Source organism: Macaca mulatta, chromosome 16 (genome assembly GCF_049350105.2).
Source record: "Macaca mulatta isolate MMU2019108-1 chromosome 16, T2T-MMU8v2.0, whole genome shotgun sequence".
Lineage (NCBI taxonomy): Eukaryota > Metazoa > Chordata > Mammalia > Primates > Cercopithecidae > Macaca > Macaca mulatta.
This window is the reverse complement of record NC_133421.1, coordinates 46,706,308-46,720,216: the sequence shown is the minus strand read 5'-3', so window position 1 is coordinate 46,720,216 and position 13,909 is coordinate 46,706,308. Positions and strand designations below refer to the sequence as shown.

At 39.7% G+C, this 13,909-nt stretch overlaps 1 protein-coding gene across 50 annotated transcripts in view; it reads right to left on the bottom strand.

Annotated features, from left to right (window-relative positions):
• SYNRG (synergin gamma) overlaps positions 1-13,909 on the bottom strand; it is a 334,879-nt gene that overhangs the window by 36,980 nt on the left and 283,990 nt on the right. For all 50 annotated transcript variants that reach the window (XR_013405828.1, XR_013405829.1, XR_013405826.1 and 47 more), the window contains 3 exon segments: positions 10,109-10,227; positions 9,521-9,583; positions 928-1,872 (listed from right to left, as the gene is read on the bottom strand). Coding sequence is in view for 46 of the 50 variants with exons in the window: in XM_077969539.1 (XP_077825665.1) it covers positions 928-1,872; positions 9,521-9,583; positions 10,109-10,227 (1,127 nt within the window). In the remaining 4 variants the exon portion in view is untranslated.

The window sequence follows — 13,909 nt, the reverse complement described above, 5'->3', positions numbered from 1 at the left end:
TATGCATAATACATTTTCTAGAATAATACAGTGATACTGAGATATTTCTCATTATTAAAAGGCCACAAAATAGGTTTATCTTTCTATATACATATCAAAAAACAAAACCAAACAAAAACCAGGACACTTGGGAATCTAGTTTTTATGACAGAAGTTGAACTAGAGAGTAAATTGCTACATGTAAATCCACACAGAATTCAGAGGGCTCCCTAATACGATGTTTTCAAACATTTTATCAGAAAGTTAGCAGTTACCCTATTCTAATATCTACAGATTTGTTACAACTTAATATTTCTAGTAACAGAGTTAACACTGAAAACAGCTCCTGGATTCCACTGACAACACACGCCCTCCTCTTTGCCAGACCCTGACATAAAGAACATTCATATATAAACTCTTTCTCTCTTCTTCTCTTAAAGGGATGTGGCAAACTGCACTACAAGTGGTTAGAAATTTTTACTTTCTTGGCCTAACGAGAGTTAGTTTCTGTAAATCCAACAGAATACTATACTGGCAGTTGCTGTGTATACCCAAGAGAAGAAAAAAGGAGAGGGAAACAATGATTTTACTCACAGAAATGGAGAAACACTGCTGGCACTGCAAAAGTCCTTATCAAATTTCTGGCAATGTGGGGTTCACTTAGCAGTGAGTTTTTATGTGCCTCTAACACCAAGCTGGTGCTAGATTTCAAAAATAAAAATATTTTAGCTACCCAATCTAAGTTCCACAGTAGCCACAGTATCCATATATGCAAGTATCCATAGAATCAAATTTAATACTGCTTTAAGGAGACTGGCAACAAAGAGGTTGATTATTAGAGATTCATAAAGATAAAGGGCCAGAGCCTTACTCATGTAAATCAACACCCGCAGAATCATCTTTGAAATCTACAACACCATCACCAGAGCAATCTCACCAATTCCTCACCTGCAGCAGGAGGATGCTGGCCACTAACTGTTGGTAAATCCAAAGAGCTATCAGACATGACATGCTTAAGATCTCCTCCCACATCAGCCAATTTCATGTCAAACTGAACAGAGAGTGCATCTTCAGAGTCCTCCTTGCCGACACTGCTGCCACCAATGGAAGGGAGATCCAAGGACTTCACTGATGCAGAGTCTTCTTTGGTGTGTCTGAAAGCCACTGCTTTCTCTCCCAGGGATTTGTCCGAGTTTATGGAAGAAAATTTACTGGAGTGGAAGTCAGCAAAATCATCATCACTTTTTCCTGAAGGAGTGTTATCTTTTAGGTCTTCAACACCTAGTCCAGATCCTTCCAGAGAAAGTTGTCTGAAGACATCATACTTGGTAGACACAGCAGTTAGGTTTTGTCCACCCTTCACTGTGCTGCCCATGTTGCTGGTTAGAGGAACGGGACTGGCTTCCTCTTTAAGGGCATCATATTTGTCATCCGGCTTTTGCTCAGATGAAATAGAGCTATTACTGAAAGCCATAAAATCTGCAAAGTCATCCTGCTCCCCAACAGGTGGTAGACCAGAATATTCCCCAAAAAGGTTGAATTCTCCAAACTCATCAGCCAAACTAGAAGTTTTCGTTGATGCCAATGCTGTCGTAGCAGCAGCAGAACCTGTTGACTGTGGTGTGGAAGCTGATTTTGATGTGCTAAATGCAGCTGAAAAAGACAATGGTTTCTCGCTGCTGCAATTAACTGAGGAAAACATATCTAGGTCTGCTAAGTTCAGAGGATTTTTCACTTGTGTTTGTTGTTTCTGTTGTGTGGTTCCTGAGGGGAAGGATGGTGGAAAAGTTTTGTCTTTTGTCGGTGGCTCTAGTGGTGATACACTATCGGCTGTTTTAAAATCGGTGAAACCATCATCAGTTCCTGCAGATCTGAATTCTGCAAAGCTTTCTCCTGAAAGAAAAAATACCACCCAAAACTAGGAATGCTGAACTGAAAACCATATAATGCACAGCATATTAAACTGCAAGCATAATTTCACAGACTTTTCTCCACTGACTTGACATTACTTAATAATGTTTATAGTTTAAACCCTATCGAACTACACATTTGTTTCCACACTGAGGTCTAGTGATACTGAAATAAACAGAAATCAAACTGAAAGTACCTGCCAGTAACATTTTCATTTGCTCATGCTTTTAGTGTGGGATCTCCCCTAGCTCTAGATCCTACAGCTGGCTAAAAGCACTTCTCTCAAGACTTTTTGTTCCCACAGCTAGCCAACCAAGCAGACAATACAATAAGAAATAGGGTTAGAGGTTCTTGAAGAGAGGCATATTAAAATAGTGGCCCTTTAAAGATAAAACATGTTACCTGGTTAAAAAAAAAAATCAGAGGTACCAATGAAATATTATGAAAAATCCTACATCTAATATTCAGGATGGACAACACTTGGTTCAGCCGGGCACTTTAAGAATAACCTTAGATACTATGTGGTCTTGCTCAAGTAAAGGAAGGCATTAATTTGAAGGGAGCTTTGATGACAATGTTTGAAAAGGTTCTATTTATTTGCAAAGCATTCTAGGTGGGGCACACTGTAAAGCAGCTCCTCCCCATACTCTCTAATAAGCTGAATCTCACAGAAAAAAAAGTCTCTAAGCACTTGAGCTTTTCTACAAATTAGCTGTCTCACTGCATCAATGAGCACTTATTTTTATTTATTAAAATTCAAAAGGATTTGAATAAATACCAACTCTATTATAACAAAGTTTTGGAAGTTATAATTTAGACTTTAGTTTATATTATGCTACTCTGAGAATGGAGTAACTGACGGAATTTTTTTTTTTTTTTTTTTGAGATGGAGTTCGTTCTTGTTGCCCAGGCTGGAGTGCAATGGCGTGATCTCGGCTCACTGCAACCTCCGCCTCCCAGTTTCAAGCAATTCTCTTGCCTCAGCCTTCTGAGTAGCTGGCATTACAGGCATGCACCACCACACCCAGCTAATTTTGTATTTTTAGTAGAGACGGGGTTTCTCCATGTTGAGGTTGGTCTCGAACTCCTGACCTCAGGTGATCCGCCCGCCTCGGCCTCCCAAAGTGCTGGGATTACAGGCGTGAGCCACCGTACCCAGCCTTTATTTATTTTTTATTTTTTGAAACAGAGTCTCGCTCTGTCGCCCAGGCTGGAGTGCAGTGGCGCAATCTCGGCTCACTGCAAGCTCCACCTCCCAGGTTCACACCATTCTCCTGCCTCAGTCTCCCGAGTAGCTGGGACTACAGGCACTCGCCGTGCCTGGCTAATTTTTTTTTTTTTTTTTTTTTTTTTAGTAGAGATGGGGTGGGGGAGGCCAGGATGGTCTCAATCTCCTGACCTCGTGATCCGCCTGCCTCGGCCTCCCAAAGTGCTGGGATTACAGGTGTGAGCCACTGTGCCTGGCATATTTTTTATTTTTTAATAAAATTTCTTTGGCCCATGACACAGTTCTCAGGAGATCCTGAGAAACATGTGTCCTAGAATTGTTTATTTTGATATTCTGGTTAAATAATGTGGGTACTTATGTACTTCTCATAAATAATTAAACAGACTCAGTTAAGATACTGATAAAAATTTAGGCCTGTGATTCTTTTTTTTTTTTTCTTTTTTGAGACAGAGTTTTGTTCTTGTCACCCAGGCTGGAGTGCAATGGTGTGATCTCAGCTCACGGAAACCTCCACCTCCTGGGTTCAAGCGATTCTCCTGCCTCAGCCTCCCAAGTAGCTGGGATTACAGGCGCCTGCCACCACGCCTGGCTAATTTTTGTATTTTTAGTAGAGACGGGGTTTCACCACATTGGCTAGGCTAGTCTCAAACTCCTAACCTCAGGTGATCCACCTGCCTTGGCCTCCCAAAGTACTGGGATTACAGGCGTGAGCTACAGCGCCTGGCCCAAGGCCTGTGATTCTTAAAAGGTTTCTATATTCTTTATTATCAAAGTAACGTTATCACTCAGGTAGAGCGTCAGGATGCAGATGATCTCAGTTTTCTAATAGCACCTGAAGGTCTACCATAAAATCCACTAGGCTATACCAGGTAATTAAAAACTAGAGATAAACCAAATGTAAATATAGTTATGCCAAGGCCAGGCACAGTGGCTCACACCTGTAATCCCAGCACTTTGGAAGGCCCAGGCGGGCGTTATCACTTGAAGCCAGGAGGAGTTCAAGACGAGCCTGGCCAACATGGAGAAACCCCATCTCTACTAAAAATACAGAAAAATTAGCTGGGCATGGAGGCACATGCCTGTAATCCCAGCTACTTGGGAGGCTGAGGCACAAGAATTGTTTGAACCTGGGAGGTGGAGGTTGCAGTGAGCCAAGATCTCACCACTGCACTCCAGCCTGGGGGACAGAGAGAGACACTGTCTCAAAAATAAAAATTAAAAAAAATATATATAGCTATACCAACCAACATCATTTATTATTAAAAAAAAAAAAAAAAAGACTGCCATTTCTGGAGGTTAAAACTAAGTAAATTAAAATAACCAAAATCCAATGCTTAAATTGGTATATAAAATAATGCAGGCTTAAAATATACTGTGCTTGGGCTGGGCACGGTGGCTCACGCCTGTAATCCTTGCACTTTGGGAGGCCAAGGCGGGTGGGTCACCTGAGGTCTGGAGTTTGAGCATGGCCAACATGGTAAAACCCCATCTCTACTAAAAATACAAAAAATTAGCTGGGTGTGGTGGCAGGTGCCTGTAATCCCAGCTACTTGGGAGGCTGAGGGAGGAGAATCGCTTGAACCCGGGGGGCAGATTGCAGTGAGCCGAGATTGCACCATTGCACTCCAGCTGGGGCAACAAGAGCGAAACTCTGTCTCAAAAATAAATAAATAAATAAATAAATAAATAAATAAATAAATATAAATAAATTTAAAAAATAAAATATACTGTGCTTGTAACAAGATATATACTTGGATATAGAAGATGAAAAAAAAGCACCAAAAACAATACAAGCTGATTTTTCCTCCTAACCTGAGATAGTTAACCAATTCATCACCATAATTCATCAACACCAAGGAATTCATCTAATAAGAGAGGAACAGCACTCAGATTTCCTGTAATTTATATTTGTAAGACATACCACTAGTAAAACTCAAGTCAATTTCACAAACTGATAGAAGATGTAAAACTTTTAAAAATCACCCTAGAATTTTAAATTAGTAGTATCACTGATTATATCTGTATTATTTCTGTAAATGTAGAGGTAATAAGTAGCCATTTTTATCACAGCCTAAATTTTTAATGCATTGCTTTGAAATATCTGTGAAATTGACAAGTATTGCTTTGTTTGTGTATTTTAATCACCACAGCAAATTACACTTACTGATGAATTGTAAACTTTTCCAATGGAAAGGTAAGCTGGGTGAAAGGGTTAAAAGGAAATAAAAATGGGTGGGTTTACAAAGGGAATTTGTTGGCAAATAAATTAGTCACAGTCAATGGAAGCTTGTCTATCCGAAGGCATATTAAGCATATTATTTCATGGTTAGCTTTTTGGTTAATGTCTACATACTCATAAGTTTCCCTCTCCTGTCACTTTTTAGGCTCTAAAAAAATCTCAAAAGAATCCACTTTTTTGCTAAAACTTCAATAAAAATGTGCCATTTATTTATAAAGAACATTTTCCTCATTTACTTTAATTTATGGCTTAAACTGTGGAGATGGAAAAAAGGAAATATTATTAAACTCTGTCATTCAGTAACCTAAGCAACCCACAGCTCTGAACACAATACTATAAGATTCTTCATAAATTCTAAGATACTAATGTACTTTAACAAAGTCAAATCAATGTATTTTTAATGAGTATTAAAAAAGGTATCATACCATTTAGGAAAATAAAATCTATTCTCCTAAAATGAACAGAGTTGGTAACTCTACTTGGAAGACCTTAGAATTAAGATAGGAATGAAAGCAGGCAAATGAAAATAACAACAATCTGGAACTTTTTTAAAAAAAGTACTGAAATTTGGTTGGCCATGGTGGCTCACACTTGTAATCCCAGCATTTTGGGAGGCTGAGCTGGAAAGATTGCTTGAGGCCAGGAGTTCAAGACCAGCCTGGGCAACAGAGCAAGACCCCATTGTGATGGTGCACATCTACAGTTCTAGCTACTTGGGAGGGAGGCTGAGGCTGCTTGAGTCCAGGAGCTGGAAGCTGCTGTGAGCTATGACTGCACCACTGCACTCCAGGCTGGATGACAGAACATAACACTGTCTCAAAAAAAAAAAAAAAGTATTGAAAAAGCAGGACTAAGGTACTGCTTACATATTGGTGGCACCACTGTCTTTTCCTATTGTCTGTTACAGGAATACATATTATGGTCATTAATACCACATTACACAAAGAACCCTCATGTTAAACTATGTGCTCTTTACTCCAAACTTGTCTTGGCCCAAGTGTTGATGAAAAAACATTGCTAGGTGCAAATAAAAACCTCACAAGTCAAAAGTTCCCCTTGGGTTTATCTCTGTTACTCCCACACTGTTACTCTGTTTATCTGTTACTCCCACTCTGTTACTCCCACTGTGTATCTGATACTGAGGAAGAAATGGCTATTACATTCTAAAAGCTTGGATGAAACATAAGGAAACATTTCTAGAACCTAACAGTTAAAAGAGATTGAATATTTTTATAAGAGGTGGGATTCCCTTTTTTAGAGATAATTAAGCAATACAGTTCCTACCATACCTACCCACCATCTCTCCCCAACCTAGCAGAAGGGTGGAAATAAAAGATTGCTGAAGGATGTCCCAAGTCTGAGCATTCAATATGTAAAGATAGAATGTGGTATTGCTCCCAGAAGGAAATTCTCATTAGAGTATACACATTTCATAGCATGCATAGTTAAGCTTTCGAGAACATACTTTGACCCATGGGTTATCTAAACCCTACACATCATGTTTACAGTAGGATTTAACCACAAATATAACTTTCGGTTTTTACATATATGACTCTCGAATGATCATTTTATACTCCCTTGTACTCTAAGTCTTACTATTAGAGATGGTAACCACATGTGCACATAAACCCCTCTCTTCATCTTTCTCATCAAATTACAGCCAATCTTGAAAATCTTGTAGAGTGGTGATTCAGTTTAACACAAGCCAAGTATAGTAACTGATCACCCATTCTTACTGGATGAGTGTGCAGATGACTGAATATTGATGTTGGCATCCTTGAACATACTAAGTGAGCATTGTTTGGTTACTGCTTCTGTTTGAAATGATCCTGTGTTTTGGTTGTGGCCCAAGTTTTGAAGTGCTCCTTGCCATTCCCTTTCTTTCACAGAGCTCACTGCTCAAACACGAGGGATCCGGTAAAATATGAGTTTGGTTGAGTCCTGCTTACCCCCACTTGGTCATCTTTGTAGGAATCCAATGTTTCATATGTTTGTTTTAAAATTATTTTTAGCTGATGTTCATGAAGAAAAGTGAGTACCTATAACCATGCTACTACTGAAAGAAAATCCTAGCTAAGAAGGTGCATTTCTGTATGAGAGCTGTGTCATACCAACCTTTGGGCTCTCTACTGGAAAAGTAGAATCAAATCTTATATAACATCTTTTTAATTGTACGCTCTAGTATTATAGATGTAAGACAGTACTATATTATACCTCTGTGAATGTAAAGTACCTTGTACCTGCTTTATAATATGTAGCAGTGACTATGCCTTAATCAAGTTGTTTTTAATAATGTTATTCTAGAATGTGTTATTTCTAGATCATGAGTGAATAGCTAAAAAATAACAAATAATAATGGTACCAGGTACTGCAACAGTAATAGAAAAAAAAAATCTTGAAAAGAAAAAGATTGGCCAAGTGTGGTGGCTCACGCCTGCAATCCCAGCACTGTGGGAAGCCGAGGTGGGCAGATCACCTGAGGTCAGGAGTTTGAGACCAGCCTGGCCAACATGGTGAAACCCTGTCTCTACTAAAAATATGAAAATTAGCCAGGCATGGGGGCAGGTACCTGTAATCCCAGCTACTCAAGAGGCTGAGACAGAAGAATCGCTTGAACCCGAGAGGTATTGGCTGCAGTGAGCCGAGATCATGCCATTGCACTCCAGCCTGGCTGACAAGAATAAAACTTTGTTTCAAAAAAAAAAATGACTAGTTGCTGCCTTTACAGTCCACAGATTGCTGTACTGCTAATACTTCAAGCCTCGTTGAGCAGTGTAATAAATCAGAGTAACCACAGCTCTCATTTCACAAGGGAATTTAACTTGTCATGCAAGCTTCCCATGAAAGGGAATGTCCTATCTTCAAAGGAAACAACACTGATTTGGAATTTGCCCCAAATTTTATTTTATTTTTATTGATTGATTGAGATGGAGTCTTGCTTGCTGCCCAGGCTAGGGTACGGTGGCACAATTAGGGCTCATTGCAGCCTCCACCTCCCAGGCTCAAGCAATCCTCCCACCTCAGCCTCTCGAGTAGCTGGGACCACAGGTGTGCATCACCACACCTGGCTAATTTTTTTTTTTTTTTTTTTGTAGAGACAAGGTCTCACTATGTTGCCCAGGTTGGTCTCAAACTCCTGGGCTCAAGCCATCCTCCCATTTTGGACTCTCAAAGTGCTGGAATTACGGGCATGAGCCACTGTGCCTGGCATGCCCTAAATTTTAGAAAATAAGTAATTCTCAAGTACATTTAACTCCTTGTAAATGAGTTCATTTCCAGAACTATAAGAAGTAATCTTATTTCCCTTCTATTAGATAATCCCCCATTCAGTACCTACCTTTTCTTTTTTTTTTATGATCTTGGCTCACTGCAACCTCTGTCTCCCTGAGTTCAAGCGATTCTTGTGCCTCAGCCTCCTGAGTAGCTAGGACTACAGGCACGTGTCACCATGCCAGGCTAACTTTTTTGTATTTTTAGTAGAGATGGGGTTTCACCATGTTGGCGAGGCTGGTCTCGAACTCCTGACCTCAGGTGATCTGCCCAGATCAGTCTCCCAAAGTGCTGGGATTACAGGTATGAGCAACTGTGTCTGATCCTATCATGATATTTTTTAAAAACAGTAGCTTTTTTTTTATTTTTGTTCTGAGATGGAGTCTTGCTCTGTCACCCAGGCTGGAGTGCAGTGGCACAATCTCAGCTCACTGCAACCTTCACCTCCTGGGTTCAAGTGATTCTCCTGCCTCAGCCTCCTGAGTACCTGGGACTACAGGTGTGCACCACCACACCCGGCTAATTTTCGTATTTTTAGTAGAGATAGGGTTTTGCCATATTGGCCAGGGTGGTCTCAAACTCCTGACCTCAGGTGATCCACCTTCCTCGGCCTTCCAAACTGCTGGGATTACAGGCATGAGCCACTGCCCCTGGCCTAAACACAGTTGCTATTATTAAGGTTTTCTGAAGTAGAATACTTTAAGAGTATCTATTATAAACATCACTACTCTACCATATTGTTTTATCTATTCAGTTTTTTTCTCCTAAACACACAAACACACACACACACGCACACACACTAAAATAAAGGAATGCCATGGAAAGAACCATCAAAAATCCCTTTTTTATTAAAAATGGAAATAATTTATTCTTTTAAGGACTCAAAAACTTACCTAAAGGTTTATTCTCTGCTGTCTGTTCGAGTTCTCTGAAAGCACTATATTTATCACCAGGATCTATGACAGAAAGGACAGAAGCTCAATTAAGGTTAGGAATCCTGAAATTACAGCTCCAGGAAGTCAGGCAGATTGGTTTAACCAAACACTCTTTTTTTTTTTTTTTTGAGATAGTCTCGCTCTGTCACCCAGGCTAGAGTAGTGCAGTGGTGCGATCTTGGCTCACCGCAAGCTCTGCCTCCCGGGCTCACGCCATTCTCCTGCCTCAGTCTCACAAGTAGGTGGGACTACAGGCACCCGCCACCATGCCCGGCTAATTTTTTGCACTTTTAGTAGAGATGGAGTTTCACTGTGTTAGCCAGGATGGCCTCGATCTCCTGACCTCATGATCTGCCCACCTCAGCCTCCCAAAGTGCTGGGATTACAGGCGTGAGCCACCACGCCCAGCCGCCAAACACTCTTTAACATGTGGTATAGGCATTTTACACATTTAGCACACAGAAGACCACCACTTAAAGATTCATACAATTTAAATATTATGCAATTTAGCATTCACAAGTTTATGAATTTACCCACTGTTTTTACCTCCAGGTGGAACAGTATTTTCAGAGGACTTGTCAGCTGCAATTCCTTTAAACACAGCATATTTGTCCATTGAAGGCAATGTTTTAGTTCCGGGAAGTGGCATCAACAAAGAAGGGGCACTAAAGGAAAAACGAAACATGTTTTGATGACATTGAATGCTTCCTTTATCATCAAAAAAGAAGTTCGAATTAAAATGGCAAACAGGGATTTCATTAAAACTCATGGCTCTCTGCTTTAAAAGTTAGAAACTATATAGTATACATATACACCACAAAGAAAAAAAATGTCCTTTTTCTAAAAAAAAAAAAAAAAAAAAAAAAACCAGATAAAACACATTACCCAATCATTTTTTTCTTAATTAAATGAAGAAGGGTCAGATCCATGCTGACTGTCTAAGCACCTCTTTAAGCCATAATAACTGGAATGGCATTGGAAGTAGGTTATTAAAGAATGATGACTTCCTGCAATTTTAACTTAAGGTCCATAAAACTACAAAAGTGAACTGTTCCACATATGTATACTCAATATTTTAAAATAAATCATGTTAACCTTAATATAAATTATTATCTTCAATGGGTTCAGAGTGCAGAGGTAGAACAGTTAAGATAAAAATCTATTTATGAAATGTTGTCCAAGACAAATGTAAATTGTTCTTCTTCTGACTGTACTGCATTGCCTACCAGTAGAAGTGCACACATCTGATAAGCTGCCGTAGAGTTAATACAATTTGCATTTTTACAGGGATCACATCAGCGGTTTCAGAAGCTATCTTTGTAACAAAACAACAATCACTTCAAAATTAGATAAAGATACTTTTGCCTGTGGACATATTTCATGCTGGATGGAAAAGTAGCGTAATGAGTAGTATCTGTGTGGGTAATTCTTAGAAGGCTTAAACACATACTATAAAAGCATTACTTTTTTTTTTCTTCTTCTTCTTCCCTTATCAGACCCAGGCAGCTCCCTGGAAGAACTACCTTTACATATGAATGACTACATTCCACCACTAGTTTGTGTCATTCAATACCATGCATAAGTTATATAAATGGATTTCTATTGAATTCTTTGCCCTGGAGCAAAAATATTTCCACAGTCATTTAAATCTTCTTATCAGTGGCTTACAAGCAAGGTAAAAACTAGGCTCTGGCAGCTGCATGCTAATGGGGTACACAGTCCTTTAGGACTTAATGCCATCAAATATTATGATTTCACATCACCACCAAACAGCTGCTACATAACTGATCTTGACAAATGAAATAAGCCATCATCTATACATTGTAAGTTGACTTTTTAAAAGTTCCATAAGTAATTAAAGTACAATTCACTGTATAGGATGTTACATGGGAATAAAGGCAACATCTTAGGGGGAAAAAAAACCCAAAAGTTGAATGATTTCTTTATTTTTCATGATCCTCCAACTTTAGCTATGGCCTTTTAAGGCTCATTGGTAAAAATCTTTCTACTACATGTTACACTTAATTGATTAATTTTAAAATTATATTCACAGAATTGGGGGGAAAAAAAAAAAACCAGGATCTTCAGGGTAATGAACTACTGCTTGCTGATTAAAGTCAACAAAATTTCATTCAAAAAAGTTATGACTCAGACTGTAATTTTATGCACACTGCAAATGAATATTTCATTCCAGTTCTTTCTCTGAAGTTATTTAAAAAAAAAACACTGTAATCACCATGAAAGTGTTTATGCCAGTTACACAGTACTCATCATCCGTTCCAAACATGAAGACAGTTATTTCTACCCTTTCATACTAATGAAAATACTCAAGTGAGAAAGGCATATTGATTTTACACTTACGAACCTGTATTCTACTGAAAGGTAAGACTTAAAAAATTCGGCATAAAAAAGTATTTTGCATTTTCTCTAGTGAATCTATTAGTGTTTTACAATCACTCCATATGACTGTGGTAGTTTTATTTAGTTGCTTACCCTGCTAAATATATACATTTAAAAAGAAATATTTTGATCTCAGCAGAATAAACTAACCAACCCCAAACTCCTGTACATTAACCCTTTGTGAACTTTTATTTATTTTTTGAGACAGTGTCTTGCTCTGTTGCCCAGGCTGGAGTGCAGCGGCACGATCATGGCACACTGCAGTTTCGACCTCCTGGGTTCAAGTGATTCTCCTGCCTCAGCATCCCAAGTAGTTGGGACAGCTGGTACTACAGGCATGTACCACCATGCCCAGGTAATTTTTGCATTTTTGGTAGAGATGGCGTCTCCATAGGTTTTCTAGGCTGGTCTTGAACTCCTGGGCTCAACTGATCCGCCTCCCAAAGCGCTAGGATTACAGGCAAGAGCCACTGCACCCAGCCTTCCCCGCCAGCCTTTTTTTTTTTTTTTAATAAGACAACTTCTCACTCTGTCTCCCAGGCTGGAGTGCAGTGGCGCGATCTTGGCTCACTGCAAACTCTACCTCTCAGGTTCAGCAATTCTCCTGCCTCAGCCTCCCAAGTAGCTGGAATTAGAGGCACACACCACCATGCCTGGGTAATTTTTGTATTTTTATTTGTTTATTTTTTTTGTAGGGACGGGGTTTCGCCATGTTGGCCAGGCTGGTCTCAAACTCCTGACCTCAGATGATCCGCTGCCTCGGCCTCCCAAAGTGCTGGGATTACAGGCATGAGCCACCGTGCCTGGCCAACCCTGGCCCCCTTGTTAACTTTTCTATGATCAATGTCCCATATCTGCTTTGTTGATTAGTCTAGGCTCCCGAGTGCCCGGCACATAGTATTTTCTGAATGAGTAACTGGATGATGTTGCTGCCTTCCAGAGGCCCTTCAGGTTTTATGCGCAGGCTCAACTGTCATCTCTCCTTTGACTCTGACGTCTAGTTCAACACCGAGTCTAACCAATTTCTCAGATATAAACTGTTCAGTGTCTATAACTCTAAACCCTGAGTAATTCTCATCATCTCACAGCAGGATTACCATGGCAAATGAATTTATCCTATACACAGTAGCAAGAATCACTTTCATTGTGCCACTTCTTACTCCTAAAATGCTTTAAAATAGAGTATGTCATAAGTCATAAGGCATCCCACAACTGGTGCTGCCCCTTACTAATGTTATTTTCTCACAGACTAACAATGTTCTCCATCCCGGTCTACTCCTAACATCTTACTTGCCTTTTCATCTTCTCTAACAAATAATGCCCATTTTCTGTCCAAAATGGTCTCTCCTAGGCTTAGCTATTCACATCATGATTTAACAAATCTCTTTTTAAAACAATTTGGAGTACAGATTATCATAAACTAGGGAATACATTTTATACATATATTTAAGGACTAATCCTAAGAGAACTTTATCAGATAATTTAAATACCAGATAAAACTAAGTGTCCTTAGAGCAGGAACTGTGGTTTTTGCTTCTGTATTTCTCATGCCTATCCCAGTGTCTGGCATATAGCAAATACTAAATAAATGTTTGCTAGATGAATAAATGAATATTGAGTATGAATTCTAGATAATACCAAAATAGTTTCATTCATTTGGGCATGGTGGCTCACGTCTGTAATTCCAGCACTTTGTGTGGCCAAGGCAGGCAGATCGCCTGAGGTCAGGAATTCAAGACCAGCCTGGACAGTATGGTGAAACCCCGTCTCTACTAAAAATACAAAAATAAGCTGGGTGTGGTGGCGCACGCCTGTAGTCCCAGCTACTAGGGAGGCTGAGGCAGGAGAATCACTTGAATCCATCCGGGAGGCAGAAGTTGCAGGGAGCCGAGGTTGCGCAACTGCACTCCAGCCTGGTGACACAGCGAGGCTTCATCTTAAAAAAAA